This window comes from Erpetoichthys calabaricus, chromosome 6 (assembly GCF_900747795.2).
Source record: "Erpetoichthys calabaricus chromosome 6, fErpCal1.3, whole genome shotgun sequence".
NCBI lineage: Eukaryota > Metazoa > Chordata > Cladistia > Polypteriformes > Polypteridae > Erpetoichthys > Erpetoichthys calabaricus.
This window is the reverse complement of record NC_041399.2, coordinates 67,909,483-67,931,426: the sequence shown is the minus strand read 5'-3', so window position 1 is coordinate 67,931,426 and position 21,944 is coordinate 67,909,483. Positions and strand designations below refer to the sequence as shown.

The 21,944-nt window shown below is 39.4% G+C and overlaps 1 protein-coding gene across 3 annotated transcripts in view; it reads left to right on the top strand.

Moving 5' to 3' along the window:
• Window positions 1-21,944, top strand: part of impact (impact RWD domain protein) — a 404,211-nt gene that overhangs the window by 56,649 nt on the left and 325,618 nt on the right. For all 3 annotated transcript variants that reach the window (XM_051928923.1, XM_051928924.1, XM_028803654.2), the window contains one exon: window positions 12,000-12,085. In XM_051928923.1, the coding sequence (XP_051784883.1) occupies window positions 12,000-12,085 (86 nt within the window). The remainder of the gene's footprint in view (window positions 1-11,999; window positions 12,086-21,944) is intronic.

The following is a 21,944-nucleotide window of genomic DNA, read 5'->3' as shown; positions in this document are numbered from 1 at the left end:
ATTTCCCCTTTGGATTAATACAGTATCTATCTATCTATCTATCTATCTATCTATCTATCTATCTATCTATCTATCTATCTATCTATCTATCTATCTATCTATCTATCTATCTATCTATCTATCTATCTACAGAAGAACCAGAAAAGAAAACGGTAAAAGGTAAAGAAAGATTAATGAAGATTGCGGATTCATCAAAGAGTATGATAATCCTATGCATAACTAGTTTATTAAGGGTAGAACTAAATTGTAGTTGCAAGAAGGCCAAATTAAAAAGTGAGTGTTTACAAGTTTTTTTAATGATCTACAATGTTAGCCTGGTGTATCACTAATTGTTAAGTATTCCAGAGTTTTGGTGCAAAACAGCAGATGGCTGTCTCACCTCTTCTTTTATTCTTGGCTCTTGGAAAAATAAGCAGGCCACTTTTTGAAGATCTAAGTATTTTAAAGCCAATTCTAGAAGTATTGGGTAACTGATGTAATGGTGTTAAAACTGGTGAAATGTGCTCAGATTTTCTGTTTCTGACTAGGATTATTGCTGATGCATTCAGAACTAACTGCAACCAATTGATGCTTTTCTTATGTAGATCAGTTAGAAATGCATTACAGTAATCTATCTGACTAAAAACAAAACCATGATTTAATTCCTTGGCATCTTGCAATTGGAACTTCACAAATTCCTTTTGCCTGCATAAGGAAAAGTCATCCCAGATGGAGGATCGCAGGAATCGTGGGAAAGAGGGGTCCTTTCATCGGATTGGCTGGCCCAGCACTGTTTCAGCCGTGGAATGGCCAAACAACAACAACAACAACAACATTTATTTATATAGCACATTTTCATACAAAAAGTAGCTCAAAGTGCTTTACATGATGAAGAGAAGAAAAATAAAAGACAAAATAAGAAATTAAAATAAGACAACATTAATTAACATAGAAAGGAGTAAAGTCCGATGGCCAGGGTGGACAGAAAAAACAAAAAAAAACTCCAGAAGGCTGGAGAAAAAAATAAAATCTGTAGGGGTTCCAGGCCACGAGACCGCCCAGTCCCCTTTGGGCATTCTACCTAACATAAATGAAATAGTCCTCTTTGTAGTTCGGGCTTTTCACGGAGTCACTTGATGCTGATGGTCATACAGACTTCTGGCTTTTAATCCATCCTTCATTGTTGGAACATCATGGTGCTTTGGGTAGATGGTGGTGGCGCACGCCACCACCAACAGGACACCGGAAAAGGAAACAGAAGAGAGAGTAGGGGTTAGTACAGAAACGGGGGAGGCAGCTTGAAGGATGAGGTCTCCAGGACTCTACACAAATCCAAATCTTATTATGGGATATATCATCTACTGTTAAATTCTGCTCTGTACTTCTAAAATTTATATTTTTTATTTCTTACTATATTGAGAAATTGTTCTGTTCTGTGTACTGCATTGTATTGTATTGACCCCCTTCTTTTGACACCCACTGCACGCCCAACCTACCTGGAAAGGGGTCTCTCTTTGAACTGCCTTTCCCAAGGTTTCTTCCATTTTTTCCCTACAAGGTTTTTTTGGGAGTTTTTCCTTGTCTTCTTAGAGAGTCAAGGCTGGGGGGCTGTCAAGAGGCAGGGCCTGTTAAAGCCCATTGCGGCACTTCCTGTGTGATTTTGGGCTATACAAAAATAAACTGTATTGTATTGTATTGTATTATAAGAAGTCTAACTTTTGCAGTGTTCCTTAAATGGAAAAGTAAAGGAAGAGAGCCTTTAACCATCTACAGCTCATAGAAATATATTGGCTATAAAGTGCCTAAATTGAAATGGCAACACCTCAAGTTTAGAATCTTATAGTGTTGAGGTTAAAAAATGACAAACCAAAACATAACATGGAAAGAATATGTAGGACATGCACACTACCGTACATATCCAGTAGAATCTCTAACTACCATGTGACCAGGTGTTTTATGTATAGTGCTATACCAGAAAACGATTGAAAAAAATGATTTTCTAAATACACATCTGTTCTTTTTCACCAGGATTCTTTAAAACATGAGAATCATACTGCACATTTATTTTCTACAAAGTGGAAGGTGCACATGTAGACTTCCTCAGTGTGCTCACTGTAAAAAGCAGGCAGTCCAAATAATTAAAGAGTGAGGATCTGGAGAAAAAAGTGAGTCAAAGGGAAAAACAAGGGTCAGAAACAAAAGCCATAATGAAAGAAACATCAAAACCAAACCTTAAACCAACAGGCAGAGCTTTGTTTCAAAATACCAGTACTCAAAGTTGAAAGTAAGCAGTATACTAAGCATGGTCCAACCTCAGATACTTGTGGCTATTTTTTGGGTACCTTTATACCGGCATATCAGTGAAGTCACAAGCCTCAGTGCATCATAAGAAATCCCTCTGGAAAGATATGACACAAAACCCACAAAATAACAGTACAATACCCAAAACAAAACAAAGCTGAAGCTCTAGCCAAAATTCTAATAGAAGAAGTGGATTTCTTGGATGTTAAAACCATCCAAACAACACCAAGAGCAGTATTCCATGTGATAGAAACACAGACCAGACATCGTGAAAAGGTTTGGGGCAGACACCCGTATATCATCCCTGGCTACAAAAGCCTTTTGAAAATAATAGAGTTGTTCACAAGACTGAGTCCAAAATAGAACTGATTTATTGCTGGTAAGATGGCGGCTTTAAAGGAACCGTATAGGAAGTGATGTCTTCTGGACCGGAAGTGGCGTCATCTAGGGTCCCAAAACTGGAAGTGACATCATCAAAAGGCCCCAGATCCGGACGTGAGGTCTTCAGAGGTGCCAGAACCTGGCAGGATTTCTCGGGAAAGGTCTGCAGGGAACTGAGAAAGACAGTCAGTGCACCCCTCCGCCCCCTGGTCGGATGTGGTATTAAGCCCTTTAGCTGCCTTCTAGTCGCATGTATGTGACATCCAGCTTCATGGAAACCTAAGAAAAATTAATAAGAAGCTCAGATCATAACAGAGAATCATAACACTTGGTGGCTTTTTCAAATTTAGTGTGGGTGAAGATCAAGATTAGCATGACACAGCATAAAATCTTGTGAACAATGCATTCCGGATATTGATCTTTATTTATTTATTTTTATCGAATTACTGTGGCGGCCTTTAAAGGAGCACATGGAGATGGACCTTTCATACCTTAAAAAGAAGTGTTTGTAAAAAATAAAAAAAATTAAAAATTGTGGTCCTCAGTTTAACATGGGCAATGACCTTTATGCCCCATCACTAAGTTGGCATGTTCAGGTTGCACATGTGCACACACACCCAAGGATATACACAACGCTGCATAACCAGAAACATGTTTGCATTACCTGGTCCTGAAACAAGTTTATATACTACAAGAAGCAAGATCATTCTTTTTTTATTATTTAACATTGCCTGAGTAAGTAATTTTAAGGCATAGGTATCTAACTTCTATAAATTATGTTTTTTAAAGCGTATCCTTCCAGAGACAAATTATTTAGTCTCAAAATCCAGTAGACTCACTGTCCTTAAAACTCACCGTAATAAAAAGAAAAGAAGAAATTTCCAAGGTCAAAATTTTAAGTTCCAAATTAGTCCAATGTCTCTTTCTGACAAAGTGGGACATGTCTGCAAAATGTTGATATTAGGCCAAATGTGTGGAATTGTATAAAGAACAAACACCCACACATCCACATTAAAAAATTAAATAAATTGCTTAAGAAGAGTAAGCTAAAGGCTTGTTATAAACATTGTAACAATAGGATAAATTACTGAGGGAAGCTTATTACTTATTTTACTCAGCCATTAATACAGAAACTTCATTGCTGCTCTTGAAATAATAGTTATTTGATTGAGCATTAAGCTGTGAGCACATCCATTTTAATTGCTGTGTCAGGAAAACTTGGTTACACCATGTTCATAAGATATTGCTCTCATTTGTTCTCAACAATATGACTGTTAAATCATTGAGAAGGAATGAACACACTTTTTCCACAGTTTACATTCAGTCTGATGAGTATTATGAAACCCATTTTGTTTCCATCCCATCTTGTTTTTAAGATTGTTATTTTTCAGATTAATCATTGCTTTAAAATCTCTTGTTTTTGACTTTAAATACTTGGAACATGCACCATTTTTACATTTCCAGATTAACTTTTCAGCTCCGGTGGGAATCAACAAAGCCACCTCAAGTCTCAATGGATGGGGTGGAGAAGTTGAAACATATACCTTTATTTCAGGTTGCTTATGTACAGACTAGTAAGTGTGCAAAAAGTCATAGCTAAATTCTTGGTGACCTTTCAGCACCCCAGAATGCAGAATAATACTGATGTCACTTCAACCTTTTGCATTGTCACACTTTTAAAGACTTCAGGGAATGAAGAAGTAGTAATGTATAGAAAAAGCTCTTTGACTAAAACAAGACCGGGTTCTGGCTGGTTTCATAACATCTTCACAGAAACTTGTGTTGCTAACATTAAACATACTGTACAATACAGCTATACTCTTTCATCTTAACAGCAAATATAAGACTATTCTGAGTGTGTCTTGATATATAAAAGTTTTTTAAATCTTTATTCCTAGTATACAGAAAGTAGGGTAATGTGACATGGGTCTTACTGTATATAAAACATTAGTTGTATATTTTTTTATCATTTATTTTACTTTTCTGTAAGGATGTGTTTTGTATTTTTGAAGTTGATTTTTTTTACACAATTGTGGCATTTTCTTTGTTAAGGGAGGAATAATTCCAAAGCTAACAAGTTAGACAATGTAGGCATCGCCTAACATTCAGGTGCATTCAGCGATTGAGTTAACTGATATGACAGTTGGAGCATTTCACATTTTTTATTTACTTCATCCAAGAGTCAGTTATTATATTTTTGTTTATTAAATAGTTTTGTATCAATGAGTCATATTTAAAAGTAATAGCAATACTGGAGTGCAATTACATGTGTAGGTAGACAACATTAAATATATGCTTATGAACAGCACATTACAATAGAGTTAAAAATGGAGCATACTTATGGTGACTGAATGGCGTTAATCGCAGTAAGGAGATAATGGGTTCACGTCACAGGTCCTCCCTGTATGGTAGCGCTTTGAGTACTGAGAAATGTGCTATACATATGTATATGTAATTAATTATTATTATACAGTACATAGCAGATTGCAATTCAAGTGATGTGAAAATGTCATCAGTTTATGTGTGTGTTTGGTGGAGGGTCTGTGAGTATTTTTTGTTCAGTTTTCATAAACAACATTTTTGAAATTATACTCAACAGAGTAACGTCCAATAATTAGCTATTGAAAAATATCTATTAATACAGAATTACCAATACTAACATAAAATCAGTATCAATACCACCCTATGAAAGAAGAAAATGAACTCAAATAAATTCCTCATCCTGCTATTAATATTACTTAAAACACATTAATTCATTAAAATGATATAAATAAGTAAGAAATTGAAAAGGATATGAGTTATCTTATAATGAGAATTTGAATAGTACATGATGGGCAAGAAAATCAGGGGCTTGCTGTGATCCTTCATGTTCATCTCTTACTGAGAGGGCTCAAGGGCTGAACACCAAAGATCAGGGTCTTAAGCCACTGCAGGTTCCCACCTCTAAATGCCACTGTCCATTTTTAAACACTTCCTATGCTTATATCGGTTAGGGCAACAGTGCCTTTCCTGTGTTGTCAATTAGTTTAAACACCACTTGGCTGCAGGTTGATAAAGTCTGTTCTATACAGTAATGATCTATAGATAATATTTTTCAGAAAATTCAGTCTTATATATTCTTACATAAATTCTCCTTCCACTTATTTATATAGAAGTAACTTATTTTTGTATTCTAATGGTTAACTTACCTAAAGCAGCAGGAGAGGGGCACTACGGTGTAAATGTTTGCGTGCACGTGCGTGCTGTCTGCCCAGGGTCACTCGCTCACTTGCATTGGGCATCCAAGCGGCTGTCAGACGAATAAAAGTGGAAAATATACAAAATATTCAAGTTCTAGCTAAAGCTCTCAAGATAAAGTTGAAACAGTAAACTAATTCATAGTTGAAGCTGCACAGACTGTTTCTCTGTTTTAAGAGGAATGAGATAGCAAATTTGTCAGTGCTTTTCAATGGAAAATTTAGAAATTTTAAAACTACATACAGCGTGATCTGTTCCAGATATCTGAACAAATGCTGAACTGTCTTGACAAATTTCTTTGAAAACTAAGTGTGTCCTATTTCAACAAAATTGGTCCACAGGTGGCTGAATTGTTTCATGTGGACAGACAGACAGACAGACATGGGCTTTTGCAATAGGTGCTTCACACATTATATGCTAACCCAACTAAAAAAAGTCTTCGCCAGCAGCTTACAGCAATGCTCAGTGATGCAACAGAAGTAATTTTAAAGAAAAGCCTTAAAACTCAATATGTACAGTACATCCACTTTAAAATGGCAAAGATTCCAATATCAGACAATGTTTATATACCACTCTTTAGAGGTTTATGTAAGCAACATTAATTCATTTTTATTACAGATTCTTGGCACTGTCTTTCCCCAGGGAAATATACATGTTCATAGCTTTTGCCATAGGTTGAGTTTTCATGTAAACAGTAGTCCTTGTAACAGTAGCTGCTAAGTAGATTAGAAGTGTTGGAGTTGATCATCTGAAAGCAAAACTTGTATCTATAATTATTTAGGACAACATTTTGTTTGAACTAAAACGGTTCAAATATGTGCATACAGCTATGATTCTCAGGAAAGAAAATGGTCAATTGGGAATAATAGCAGCAATAGAAAATAACTAGGAGATGGAATAAAAACATAGGGGCTGGTAGAACTGTTTTGTAGTTACAAGCAAAGTCAAAGCCAGTTGTCAAAGCCATACATTTACATAGCAATAGTCAAAACTAAATGTTGCAAAGTCTTCACACTATCCATCCAGTCATCCATCCATTATCTAACCCACTATATCCTAACACAGGGTCACAGGGGTCTGCTGGAGCCAATCCCAGCCAACACAGGGCACAAGGCAGGAACAAATCCCGGGCAGGATGCCAGTCCACTGCAGGGCACACACACACACACACATACACACCCACACACCTGCCTCTAACTAAGTGTAATTTTCAGTGCTATACCAAGAGAATATACTAAGTCGAGAAGCATAATCAAAAAATCCAAAAACAGAACAAACAGGTTTAAGATGCCAAAAACTCTAAATCTGTACCCATTTCTGGGGTGTATTTTATTGTTACATTACAGTAATCTTTAGATGGAAGGTGTAAGGCATGAGTGGTAAGTGTTGTGCCACTGCTGATGACAAGATTAGTAAATATACCTACACTAATGAAAGGTGTTTGTTTAATCTTTCCTGCTTTAGCTGCTTTTCCAATTTAATTTCAGAAAATTGAAAAATATCTCAGATTCTGTAAATGATGAACAGTCGAAAAAAATCATTCCAAGCTGTAACATAAATGGCAGCCTCATGTGAGAAAACAGTTTCATGTCTTCTGTTTTCCAGTGACAGGAGTAATGTAGCCATTCTTCCCTGGTTATGAGTTTAGACAGATGTTAAATTTGAACTCACCCAGTTCTACTACAGCCTCACGTCTCCTAGAACAGGAGCATGGACCATTAACCTGACTCCAAATTATTGGTTTTGGTCTAAAAGACCAATTTTATCTTTATGATAAAAATTAGTTACAAGTTACAAGGAAATGCCGGCTGTCCTCCCGGAAGCACTCCGGGTGTTCCCTCTCTTCTTCCCCCAGCACTTCCTGGTGTGGCAGAAGTACTGGGGTCCAGGGTCCTTCAGGCAGGGGGACACCCCCTGGCGGTGACCACGGGCCCCTACAGGGTTGGGCTTCCAAGCCCTGCACCCATGGCCCCCAATACAACCAGGGCGGACGCCCCCTCACGGTCTGGAGGAGGAATGAGCCCTCCTCCTGTCTTCCTGGGTGTCCCGACCAGGCATGAGCCCTGTCCGGGTGCCACAGTGCCCCATCGCCAGTGAAGACACGTCGGTCTGAGTGACACAACCCGTGAGGGCGGTTCAACCCCGAAGTGGGTCCTACTATTTGTCCAGGGTCCAATCCGGCACCCTGGAACTCGTTTTTTTGGCTTCAGCTCCGAGGTCTTCGCGCCCCTTTGTGCTGCGCCGTCGCGCCTTCGTAGCCTCCGCCGGTCGCGGGGCTGCCCTATCACCAGTGAAGAGTCCTCCAGTGCAGCGGTCCGTCCCGGGAGGGCAGTTCTCCAACGAAGCAGGCCCTACTGCGCATCCGGGGTCCGTTCCTGCAACCAAAACAGAAGGAGGGGCAGAAGCGCTGCCTGGATGCCACCACCTGACGTCCCTCTGTGCTGCGCACTGGCAGTGCTCTCCCCTCCTAGCGGCACCCTGCGACTTGCCTGTTCGGCACCTCCTCCGCAGGTTCCCTGCCCGTCTGATTGTATCGCACTGTCGTCTCCTCCACCAGCACTGGAGCTTCGCTCTGCTTCCGCACAGGATGGCCCTTCGCTGGACATGCGCACCCAGCTGCACATCCCTTCCTATCGGAGGAACCGGCATTCACCCCTCGATTCCTCCTATCACTCTTGGACGCCCCGACGGTCTGGGTTTGCGCACGGGAAACGCACAGATCCAAGCCCATCTGCATCCATACAGAACAACGGGAGACTGTCGCAGGACTGGAGCGTCGGGCGCTAGGACCCAGGGCACTCATCAGCCCCTGTCCTGCCTGCCCTCTCGATGTTGCTCCCCTCACCTCGCGAACAGCCTGCACCGCCACATCCGCTGTCGGAGATCCCCCTACTCGATACCGTTCATTCGGATCATGGCCAATTTTGATGGGCTCTCCTTTATGCTGTACGGGGTTGGTATTTACTTACGTTCCCCGCCATACGACTCCGGCCAAAGGATCCAGCGACGCGTCCTTCCACCGCAGCATGCAGCGTCTGTGAAGACGCGCACGCCTTCACCTCCAGCTCCTGCAGGTCTGCACGGAGCGCACCGAGCATCTGTAACAGCGCCGCTGCAGCCTGAAGGAACTCCTCCAAAACACGCAGCACTACTGGCAAAGACAGGAAGTAAGCCGGTGCAGAGCCTACCTGTCTGTCAGCCCCTTGCTTCGACTGCTTCCTGTGGGCCTCCTCCTCCGGCCCAATCAGGTCTTCCCCCGGCACGAGACTGGCATTTCTTGGTCCTGTCTCTATACAGTCATTGGCGGGAACCCAAGACACACCGGCCAATCCCGTGCCTGTCACGGGGAGGGACGTCCGGTCCCCGGCCATTTTGGCTCTTCTCCTCCTAGTGCGGTGATGAGCTGGCTCTTTGCGTTGCAGTGTCTCCCTTTCCGCAGCCTCTGCTGCTGCTGCCGCTTCTTGGAAGCCCCGCAGACCAGCGCGAGTCTGCCACCGACAAGGATCCGGGCAGCCCCTGCCTGCTAAAGATAGAACACACGCGGCCCCAGAGAGCTGGTTGCCGACAAGCAGGGCACTCACCTCACGGGTCCCGTCTGTCCGGGGAAACGTCCCCGGCATGGCCTTTCTCAACACCGTGCCATCCTAGGCGCCTTCTGCAACAGCACGCTCCCTGGAGCCCGCTGCACCCAGGTAAGGCCCGTCGATGTTTCGCCGCACCAGGAGAGAACCTCGTGACCGCGGTCCACTGACGATCCATGGAGCAAGATTTTCTTGCGGGGTTGTAGGCACGCCGCTCCCGCGGTACGTGTGTGGGTGCACCTGCTGTGCCGAGCCGTCCACAAAATAATTTTTTTCTGGGATTCCCCGCCTTGGAACAGGCGGATCGTCCCATCTGGGATGCCATTGTGGAGACTGGCCCGGTCACAGACAGGCAGACACGCTCATGTCACCCAACACACGTTTATTTACACTACTATTTACAATTATTGTGCCACAAACCCCAAGCTTCCCCAAAGTCCAGGCCAACCACTTTGCCTCTTCGGACTGCCTCCTTCTCTCTTTCTTGAACCTTGTCCTGCTTCCACCCGACTCCAGCCTCGAATGAAGGGAGGCGGCCCCCTTTTATCTGTACCCGGATGTGTTCCAGGTGTGCACCGGCAATCCCGCGGACACGCCCCAGTGTGGTGGAAATGCCGGCTGTACTCCCGGAAGCACTCCGGGTGTTCCCTCTCTTCTTCCCCCCAGCACTTCCTGGTGTGGCAGAAGTACTGGGGTCCAGGGTCCTTCAGGCATGGGGACGCCCCCTGGCGGTGACCACAGGCCCCTACAGGGTTGGGCTTCCAAGCCCTGCACCCGTGGCCCCCAATACAACCAGGGCAGACGCCCCCCTCACGGTCTGGAGGAGGAATGAGCCCTCCTCCTGTCTTCCTGGGCGTCCCGGCCGGGCATGAGCCCCGTCCGGGTGCCACAAGACATAATAACAGAAACATACTCTTCTGAAAATATTCTAGGAAGATTCAGTATAACATTAGCGGTAGTTTAAGACCAAATATGGCTGTGAAGATATTAAATGTCATATAAATTCTTAAATTTCATTAAATTGTAAAGACATAAGACTGGTTGAATGTCCATTTGATGAAATGATGGAAGACTTTTAGCAACTGTGCTTCTAGTAAGATAACAGGAACTGTGAATTTACTGTAGACAGACAGCAGTTTATTGCTGATGCAGATATACTTTTATACTCTACAGTTGTAAGTCCCATGCTCAATAGCAAAGGCAATTACATGCTATCCTGATCCTCACTGCGTTAAATTATGTTGTCCTGATCCTCACCACATTGCATTTTTTGTCTCTTTCTTTCCTCTTTTCTTAAAACTTGTCTTAAAACTGTTAAAGCTTCTTAATAATGCATGCTGACTCGTGCTGATAAGGTTCACCATCAAGACCAAACATTTCATCATCTTCATAATCAGATATGCAGTATCAGTGGTTACACTTATTTGGCTAAATTCTATCAGGAAAATGTAAAGCTTGAGTAGTTAAGTTGCTTTCCCAAGTGTGCCTGTAATTTCATATTGCATGTAGCAAGATACATGCTGCTGGCAATAAATGGTCAGCATGTATGCGTAGGGGAATGAAGTGAAGTGGACAGCCACAGTCTCACAAAAATAAATTATATATAAATATGTATTTATATATAATCTCAAATCATGAATGTCAGTTTCAAATTGGATATATTTGGTAAGATTTTTGTTTTTTGGATTTTCTGGTGCCCCATTGAAAGCCACTGACAGAGATGTGTTTTTTAGTTTGTAAATTACGCTTCAGTTAATAATAGAAGTTTCCAGGGCAAATGAATGCATGCCTTCTTCTTCTTCTTTCGGCTGCTCCCGTTAGGGGTTGCCACAGTGGATCATCTTCTTCCATATCTTTCTGCCCTCTGCATCTTGTTCTGTTAAAATGAATGCATGCCTGGTTTGTGAAAAAAACAGATTAGTATGGTTTGACCATTTAATCCATTTTCATTATTTGCATTTCCCTTGATACAGATGCCTAGATCATTAAGAATTTTATGTTCTCATTATACTTATTTACTGTAATTTTCTATTTTCTTTTTCAAAAGTGTGCAATGGAAGATAATACCATGTATATAGTTGTAATTATTTCAATTTTCACCTAGTGATGCTTGGATGTGTCTACAATAAAAGGGTGTTTGCCAGGTGAATTTTTCTGTGTCGTGGATATGTCAATTTACTCTACCAAAAGTAGCAATGACTTTAGAACTACACACAGAATTCAAGATGTACAGCATCTATAGCACTGTCCTTTTTAGCCTTCCAGTGTTAAGTGTGCAAATGTTTTAATCATCTTCCCTATCCATTAAATTGATCATAACATTCATTCAGAAATTAATTTTTCAGTAGTAAGTTTCAGTAAGAAGAATTTTAAACAGTATTATTTATACCACTGTGTTATTCTTCTTTTCCTGTTTTTCATTACTGTATCTTCTTTTGGGCTGAAATTCTCTTGTGACTCAGAATGCATACTAAACTTAAAAGAATTCTTTTTTTTGTTTGTTTATATTACTTCAAACAGGCAGAACCTGGGGGAAAGCATCCTTTACATGTGGGTGGAGAGGATCAGGGAATTCCTTGTGGAGAAATCTCGAAACACTGACTCAGGTAAAGTTAAAAATATTTAACAGTACTCTATACATCATTTTGATTTCCTTGTTATTCCCCGTGGTTTATATTCTGTGCTCATTGTTTGAATAGTGTTTTTATATGGTTTTAGGCACCTAATTGCTCTTGAGGCCATGAGATATGTGAAGCTACAATTTCATAGGATTAGCATTATCATTCTGAGTGATTTGTTTTATGTTTTTGGAAATACTGTTTCTGGTATCATGATCTTACACAAATCCCATTTGTCTTGCCATCCAATGGAGATCAAGAGTGTTAGCAACGGTTAATTTGCAGTAACTCTCATTTTTCATTTATTTAAACAACCATAACACCAGTTACTTTTCTTCTGCAGCAAAATATATCTAGGAACCATGGCTACCAAAAAGGGCAGCGAAATTTAACATTTCTCATCTAAAATTTAAAATATCTTTTTTCTTTTTTGCCTTGGAAAAATAGCTGTGGGTTAGAAGTAGTCAGAATTTTCAGTTTGAAACAGGCTTTTCAGCAATATCCTGTTGGTTAATGCTAACCCAATGACATAGTGAAAGGTAAGAATGCCACTTGTTCCTGAAACCTCTATGCAGCATCATCAGAGTCAAGGTCTTTGATGTAAGCTCATGTGAGGTTGGATATGTCTGAATATAGTTTATAAGGTTAAAATAACGGTTTTGTTGCTGTTATTTTGAATTGGGGAAATTTGTGACATGATAAAACAGAAAAAAATCATGATTCAATATCATATCATAAATGTGTTTTAAATACTAGCTGAATAATCCATGTTAATGGGGTGGGGTAAGACAGTCTGGAATTGTCCTTTCTTGACTTGCATGGAACACAGGTCCTTGACTTAAAAAGCCAAGGCCAGACACTCTTAATGTCAGCTAAAAAAAGTTATAGACTCCACAAAGGGGCCCCTTTTTGGAATTCTGCCTCTGCATCTTATCTGATAAGATGACCTAGCCCAGACCAAGCAATATCATGGAGACATCTCTTGGAGGCACCAGATTGGCACCCATGTTTGAACAAAGAGGCATAATACAATGAGTGGCAACCTTGATGGATAGAACTTGAAATCAAAAGGATGGGCGTATGTGCACCCAAAATATCAATGCAAGGCCTCTGCTCCATCCTTTAATAACCCTTGCAAAACCCAGATTTAAAGGCTTCACTTACACTAGAACTATAAGTACACCTTCTTTCATTCTGGGAACTGTTCATTGTAACTTAGTAGTTCGAAAAAAGCTAATATATTGTAATATTGGTGTAACTGTAACTAACCTTGTGAAGGACAGGTTCTAGCTGTTTCACATCCTAAATCCAGTAAGACCACCATCTGACACGCACACTCACATAGAGAAACTGCTGGGTTAAGCTAGTGTAGACTAGCTGTGAGTAAACCAATTCCACCTTCATGGTGCTGGCAGTAGAAGCTTTATACCTAGCTAAAGAACATATCTATTTTAATCACATGAACTGAAAGATAAGAATAAGTTCCATGCCTTTTTCTACAGGAGATTAAAGATCTAAGTTATGTGCCTTTTTCTATAGGAGAGAAAAAGCTCAACTAAACTTTTGTAATTTTATATTTTGCGTGGTTTGTTATTGTCTATATATACAATAAACATCTAGAACAGAGAAAGTGAAATGTTTAAAAATGTAAACTTATGCTGATTTGTGAACTTCTTTCATAGATTGTACAGATCTCTTCATGTATTTGGCGTCCCGGCTGGAAAGTGATACGGAAAGCCTTCACTCAGCCTACATTATTTTGGTATCTCTCATTGTGCATCTCGTTAATTGTTTTATAATTACCAGCATCACTGGTATGAATGATCATTCAACACCTTACCACGAAGGGGTTGTCATAGAACATGAGCAGACTGAATGAGTGTAATTGTTTAGAATTTGTATGCTTTCACGTTAGTCATCTGCAGGTCATTTGACAGCAATGTAGTTATCTCTGTATGCATTTTTAAATTATTTTTTTAGACATTCAACATGCTCTGCAGGGCTTTGTAATTAGTGTTTTAATGGTAGTGTGGCTAAAAAAATTACTTATATAATATTTCTTTCCATGTGTTGTAGGAAAAGTGCCTCACAGAAAAGCATCTGTATTCAAGATGTATTCTTGAACTGTATTCAAGACCTAATTATTTCTTTAAGCAGGAAAATTGCAACATATAATTTTGTTACCTTTAGTGGAACTTATTGTGATAGTAAAGTACATTTATTTAATTGGAGTATACTTTAGATTGCTATTCTATATCAATTCTTATACTTATTTCACACATTTCTCTAGCACTATGGGAATGACTACCATTTTAATGTCTCCTATTATAATCTCTAATGGCTGCTTCTTCACCCTCTCTGATCATTTACTCTTCATTCCTTTCATCTTTCTTACCTCCTTCAACTCCTATTTTGTCACTCACTTGATCAGTGCTAAACAGCTAATAAATTATGTCTTGAACTGTATTTTTTATGTGTTTCACCTTAAGAAAAACTTTTCAAATAGTAATAATAATAATCCACTCATTCATCATTGGAATTAGAAATATAGTACATTCAGTTGTTTGATTTGTAATACAAATTAAAAACCAGTAACCTAGTTTATATAAAAGCAAGACTGACAGTGGCATTATGTGTTCTAACCTATGAGAAGCACCCAAAACAAAATAGCAGCATGCAACATTTGGTTTATACAGTTAGCTTGATCGATTATGAATGATTTCTCTGTGGTTTCTTCTTTGCCAAATTCCCACTGAAATAGTCCCGTGGGATAAAATGCATGCTTCTTTCCTTTCACTTTGAAGTTTACATGTACTGTACATGAATTGTAAACAACAACAACATTTATTTATATAGTACGTTTTCATACAAATGATGTAGCTCAAAGTGCTTTACAAGATGAAGAAAGAAAAAAGAAAAATATAAAAATAAGATTAGGCAATACTATGTAACAAAAAATAAAGTAAGGTCCAATGACCAGGAGGACAGAAAAAACTAAACAAAAAAAAATCAAAATCTGCAGGGGTCCCGAGGCCATGAGACCACCCAGCCCACCACTTGGCATTCTACCTAACATAGATGATCTAAATCAGTTCACATGGTTTTCAGGCTTCACATAGAAGAAATTAGATGATAATGGTCATGTGGACATCTGGCCTTCAATCCATCAATGTAGGAACTACATGGTGCCTTGATCAGGTGGTGGTGGCACAGATCGCCACCACAGAAAACTGAAAAATGAACAGCAGAGAAAGTAGGGGTTAGTACAAATTGTGGAGATATGATAAAAATGATAAATAAATGCATATACAGAATATCAGGGTTACACTAAAATGAAGCTATAGGAAAGCCATATTAAAATAATGGGTTTTTAACAGTTTTTTAAATTGTTCCACCGTATTAGCCTGGCAAATTTCTATTGGCAAGCTTTTAGTTACATAACAGCAGCAGGCTGCCTCACCACTTCTTTTAAGTTTAGATCTTGGAATTATAAGCAGACACTCATGTAATTGTTCTTCCTCATTGGACAGATTGCTTTTATTTATTTGTTTAAATGATGTACCTAGATTTTTAACTAAAAACATGAATAGGCTCTTCCCTGAAATACTTTCCAAGTGATGTACTGAAAAATTACTCAATTTTTACATCACAATATCTGGAGTAACATGGTGCTAAGAATTCAAAATTGTCAGCTAAATTTCAAATATTAGAACTGTGCATTTAAATATATTCCATATTTAAATCTGATTACAATATCAGTGTTATGAAATGATTTCCTTACAATATTTATCAGGTGTTCTTTGCTAGAACTGTAGCCATTGACACTAAAAATCTTATGTCTACTGAATACTCTACTCATCTCCCTCCCCATAATATTTTTCAGGGCAATAAAGTTGTGTTTTAAGAATGTATTTGTATATGTTATGTTAAGTTATAAAATATAGTTTACGGTCAGTTTATGTGAACAATACATATCCTTAATATAATTAATACAAATTTTATAATAATCCCAGCATTGTTTACTGTAGAATAAAGTTGATAAAAAAATACAAATTTGTACATGAAAAACTTCCCTGGGCATAAAATTCTTCACTGAGTTAGAAACATTTTTAACACTGATGAAACTGTTTTATGCAGAATTTAAATCAAGCATCTAGATCCTTCATTCACAGAATTTTTCACTTGCTCAATTTAGTATCTTACCTAGATGGAAATTGTAAACATGCAGATCATCAGTGGTCCACAAGGTGGTGATGTAACTTCATTAAACCAGGGGAAGCCAAAATTTGACTATAACACCTCTACTTTCAGTTAAGAAGTGGTTAACACGGTTTTAAAGTATTACTGATTGAAAAGAAAAGAAAGGACGAGGGGGAATGATTGCCTTGTCTTCAAAAATAAGAAAAACATAGCTATGATGGTTGTTTATGTTTTGTTTCTGAATGCCGTACTTTAATTCATTGAAAGTGAATATAGAAAGAAAACAGTAAATATGATTTTTGCACATGTGAAAATGTTAGCATCTGACCTGATTTTGTGATATTGATAACTGAAGATATTTCAGTATATTATGCAAGTCACTCTGTTGAAATCACCAACTCTACCACTGCATGATGAACTGAATATTTCAAATTTTGATTCATCTCTCCTGTGGTGGGTTGGCTTCCTGCCCGGGATTGGTTCCTGCCGTGTGCCCTGTGTTGGCTGGGATTGGCTCCAGCAGACCCCCGTGACCCTGTGTTCGGATTCAGCGGGTTGGAAAATGGATGGATGGATGGATGGATGGATTCATCTGTTCATAAGACTTTCTTCCAGTCTGCAGTAGTCCACAACCAGTATTTCGAGGCCCTATTTTGTCCTTTAAGGAATGGCTTTGTTACGGCTACTCTCCCTATCAAACCTGCGGCACAAAGTGTTCTCTTCACAGTACAAACAGAGACTTTTCCATCACTGTTAAGCTGTGCTTGAAGCTGTTGTGCTGTGAGGTGCCTATCACTCAAGCTGGTGACCCTCAGAGACTTTGGGTCTGCCAGATATCTTCCTATCAGAGTTTCTTCCAGTTTCCAATTGCCTTTGGAATGTGTAGGACACTGTACTTACTGACACTTCAATGATTTTTGCAATTTTTCTAAATGAAAGGCCTACACTTCTAAGGGTAATAATGCTCTGTTTCATTTCATTTGTAAATTGCCTTTTTCTTGCCATTATCAATTTACAACTTCCTACAGTGTAAAAGTGTTCAAGTAGTACTTCAGTGGGTGTAGTAACACAGTCTGTTCCAACTCTACTTTAAAAAAGACAGAGGGTTTTTAAGTAATCAACAGAAGTTGGGACACATGTGCAAATTGTTTGCTTCAGCCTTCCTTGAAGAAGGCCTATTTGTAATATTCTGAATTTTTTTTTTTAGTTTTGCTAACCTAAACTTTGAATGAATCGTCTGGCAGTTTACTGCTTACCTTTCCACCATTTAGGTCACTTGTTGCATTTCAACTGATGAAATATAAAGATAAACTGGAAAAAATGAGGTGTTTTAAAACTTTTGACCAGTAGTTTATATGTATAGGTATTTTCCTCATATGGACAAGAAAAGCTTTCTACTGTATTGGCCATGTGGTAATGTTTAGGCAGTGGTCTTCTAATGATGCCATTTTGGTTTTGGTGCTGAGTTTAGGGATAGCCTTATAGACACAGAGAAGAATACAGATGGTTCCAAAGGATGGCATCAGACAATAATATTTTTGCTGTTATGCCATTCTTAGCATGACTTCTGCATTTTCCAGTATTGAGCTACCAGGTTGTTATTAATTATCAGTGCCTAGCAAATGATTCATTGGGTAGTAAACCAGAAGGCTGCTAGTCCATAGGGAGTATGATGGATTACTTAACCTGGCAGCATTCCAATTGTACCAATATATAAGCATTCTACATTTCATTTGTGATTTGTAAGAATGCCTTTGTATAAAAGAGTGATCTTAATAAATTCTTTTAAATAAATATTACATTAATGGCTTTTGTCAGAGGCGGTACGGTGGCGCAGTGGGTAGCGCTGCTGCCTCGCAGTTGGGAGACCTGGGGACCTGGGTTCGCTTCCCGGGTCCTCAGTGCGTGGAGTTTGCATGTTCTCCCCGTGTCTGCATGGGTTTCCTCCGGGCGCTCCGGTTTCCTCCCACAGTCCAAAGACATACAGGTTAGGTGGATTGGCGATTCTAAATTGGCCCTAGTGTGTGCTTGGTGTGTGGATGTGTTTGTGTGTGTCCTGTGGTGGGTTGGCACCCTGCCCAGGATTGGTTCCTGCCTTGCGCCCTGTGTTGGCTGGGATTGGCTCCAGCAGACCCCCGTGACCCTGTGTTCGGATTCAGCGGGTTGGAAAATGGATGGATGGATGGCTTTTGTCAGATGAATTATTTGTTTTGAAGCTAATTTATATGAACTAATCTCTTTAGATTTTGGTTACAGTGCTACTTAATACAAATAAACAATGTGCAATTTGAAAGACATTTTTCAAACTTTAAAAATATGTTTTTTTTATATTTGTGTTATTGTATAGGAGGTTCAAACTAGATGTCTGCATGGTACTGATTTTTCAGTCCTGCTCCCAACCACTCCTACCATGGTTTCATCCTGCTCCTGGACTGTACTGACAAAATTCTATCCCATGTGTGTCCATCCATGACAGCCTGAGGTTTCATAATCCATTGCTCCTTTCAGAGATTTTTAACAGTCTGGGTACTCTGAATTAGTGTTGTCTGCATTATTGGTAAAGTGCACGTTTTTGTTTCACTTTACTAGCTACAGCTGAGCAAATAGAGAATTTTACAGTATCAGCATGCTGGTATATTTGCCTTGAAACTTCTTTTCTTGTCAGTTTAATATATATGCAAAATTTTGAATTTTTGTGCAGTATTTCTCTCCTTGTTGAATCTTACATGACAAGAAAAAAATAAACATTATTGAGTTTGATACACATAGCAGATTAGTAATTTGTATGAATCCTACTTTTCCATTCTTGCGTTTGATTTACACCATTTCATTCATTTTCAAACTATTGCTTTTAATTTTGCATTTTGGAATTCACATTAGATAGTATAAATATTTACTTTTTTGTTATTGTTAAAAATGAACACTCATACAAAAAAATGTTTTCAACAGGTTTACTTGCTGTTTCAAACACAATGTTACCAGGGATGGGCTAGGGCACCAGAACTAGTCCTACCTCATGCTCCCTTATATTCTTGTCTTTTAATAATCTTTGTGTATTGCATATCATTTGTCTACTGAAGGGTACAGGGACATAAATTAGGAGACATTTATAATTGCCAACCCTGCCTTTGTAACCGCCCATTCAGCGGTTCCACGTTTTGATAGTTTGTTTTTATTTTTGTGGTGTTAAATATGTTCAGACCTTTAGGCATTTATCTTTGATTTTTTTTACATTTTCTTATTTTTTTCTCATCTAATTTTTTTAATCCACCTTTCCTGGTGAGGATCATAGTGGCAGCAGGCAAGGCAGGTCAGCCCAGACTTCCATGTCCCCAACTACACATTCCTGCTCTTCCTCATCAATTTCCCAGTGTTCTTAAGCCATCCGAAAAATATAATCTCTCCAACACGTTCTGGGTCTGTCACAGGGTCTCTGCCCAATCGGACGTGCCTGGAGCAGCTGTAAGGGGAGGAACCCAAAGGGCATCCTTACAACATGCCCAAGCCACATTAACTGGCACCTTTTAATTCAGAGAAGCAATGACTCTATCCTGAGGCTTTCCTAAATCGCTGTGCTTCTCTCCCTACTTACCTTCTCTCAGCCCTGCCACCCTGCACAACCTAATTTCTGCTTTTTTTGTCTTTATCAACAGTTTATGACCATAGGTGTGGACAGGAATGTCAGTAGGCCGGTAAACCAAGAGTTTTAAGTTTAGACTGTACGTCTGCTTCATGACCATGGACTGTTGCAGTTTCTGCAGAACAGCTGTCTCCACTCCAATCCACTTGTCATTCCCGTTTTCCATAAAATGGTTCACAAGATACTTAAACTCCTCCACTGAGGGCTGTTGTCCCTCCTTTACCTGGAGAGAGCAATCCACTCTTTTCCAAGGGAGAACCAGGAAATCAGAATTGAAAGTGCTGATTCTCATCCCAGCCACTTCATGTTTGGTAGCAAATAAGTGTATGCCAAAGGACACAGTTAGATGAGGCAAGGAGGACAATGTCATCTGCATAAAGTAATAATAATAATTCATTACATTTATATAGCGCTTTTCTCAGTACTCAAAGCGCTATCCACACAGGGAGGAACCGGGAAGCGAACCCACACTCTTCCACAGTCTCCTTACTGCAAAGCAGCAGCACTACCACTGCGCCACCTTTGAGGACAATGCTACCCCAAGCCTCCCCAACTGTACACCTTCACTTCCTCAGCTGCGCCTTGATATCCTGTCCATGAAAATCACAAATAGGAATTGTGACGAAACACAAACTTGATGAAGCCTGACACCCACAGTAAATGAATTTGAATTAATGCCAAGTATTTGGACACAGCTCTCATTGTATTCATACTTGTTTTATTTATTTATTTTAGCCCTTTTTGTATTTGGCCAGTATTTCTCATAATATTTTGTTGTTTGATTTTTTGGATTATAGATTTGATTAAATAGCCATTCATTGTTTTTGCCAACATGCCTATTTTTACTGTGGCTTGCTGTGAGCTGCACAAGTACTCTAGTGATACAATAAGCTATGCTTTATAGAAGTGTGCAGCATACCTTCAACCTTTTCTTAGCTCCTTGAGCCAGAGCCTTGGCTGAACTTTGACCTTTATAGGGATATCAGGTCAGCCCATAGTTGACAGATATATATTTTATTCACTGGCTAGCACTAGTTATTTTCCATAATCTTACAATTTTTGATGCAGGACAGGGTTCTGTTGTTTTACAGTGTCACTCAGGATCACAGAACTGAAAAGATGACTTGTCAACAGTTCAATAAATGGTTAAATATTACCTAATCTCTTTTATTATATAAATGTTAAATTCAGAATTTAATATATGTATGTATGTGTGTATGTGCGTGTGTGTGTATGTGTATAATATATTTATATATATATATATATATATATATATATATATATATATATACAGTGGTGTGAAAAACTATTTGCCCCCTTCCTGATTTCTTATTCTTTTGCATGTTTGTCACACAAAATGTTTCTGATCATCAAACACATTTAACCATTAGTCAAATATAACACAAGTAAACACAAAATGCAGTTTTTAAATGATGGTGTTTATTATTTAGGGAGAAAAAAAAATCCAAACCTACATGGCCCTGTGTGAAAAAGTAATTGCCCCCTTGTTAAAAAATAACCTAACTGTGGTGTATCACACCTGAGTTCAATTTCCGTAGCCACCCCCAGGCCTGATTACTGCCACACCTGTTTCAATCAAGAAATCACTTAAATAGGAGCTGCCTGACACAGAGAAGTAGACCAAAAGCACCTCAAAAGCTAGACATCATGCCAAGATCCAAAGAAATTCAGGAACAAATGAGAACAGAAGTAATTGAGATCTATCAGTCTGGTAAAGGTTATAAAGCCATTTCTAAAGCTTTGGGACTCCAGCGAACCACAGTGAGAGCCATTATCCACAAATGGCAAAAACATGGAACAGTGGTGAACCTTCCCAGGAGTGGCCGGCCGACCAAAATTACCCCAAGAGCGCAGAGACGACTCATCCGAGAGGTCACAAAAGACCCCAGGACAACGTCTAAAGAACTGCAGGCCTCACTTGCCTCAATTAAGGTCAGTGTTCACGACTCCACCATAAGAAAGAGACTGGGCAAAAACGGCCTGCAT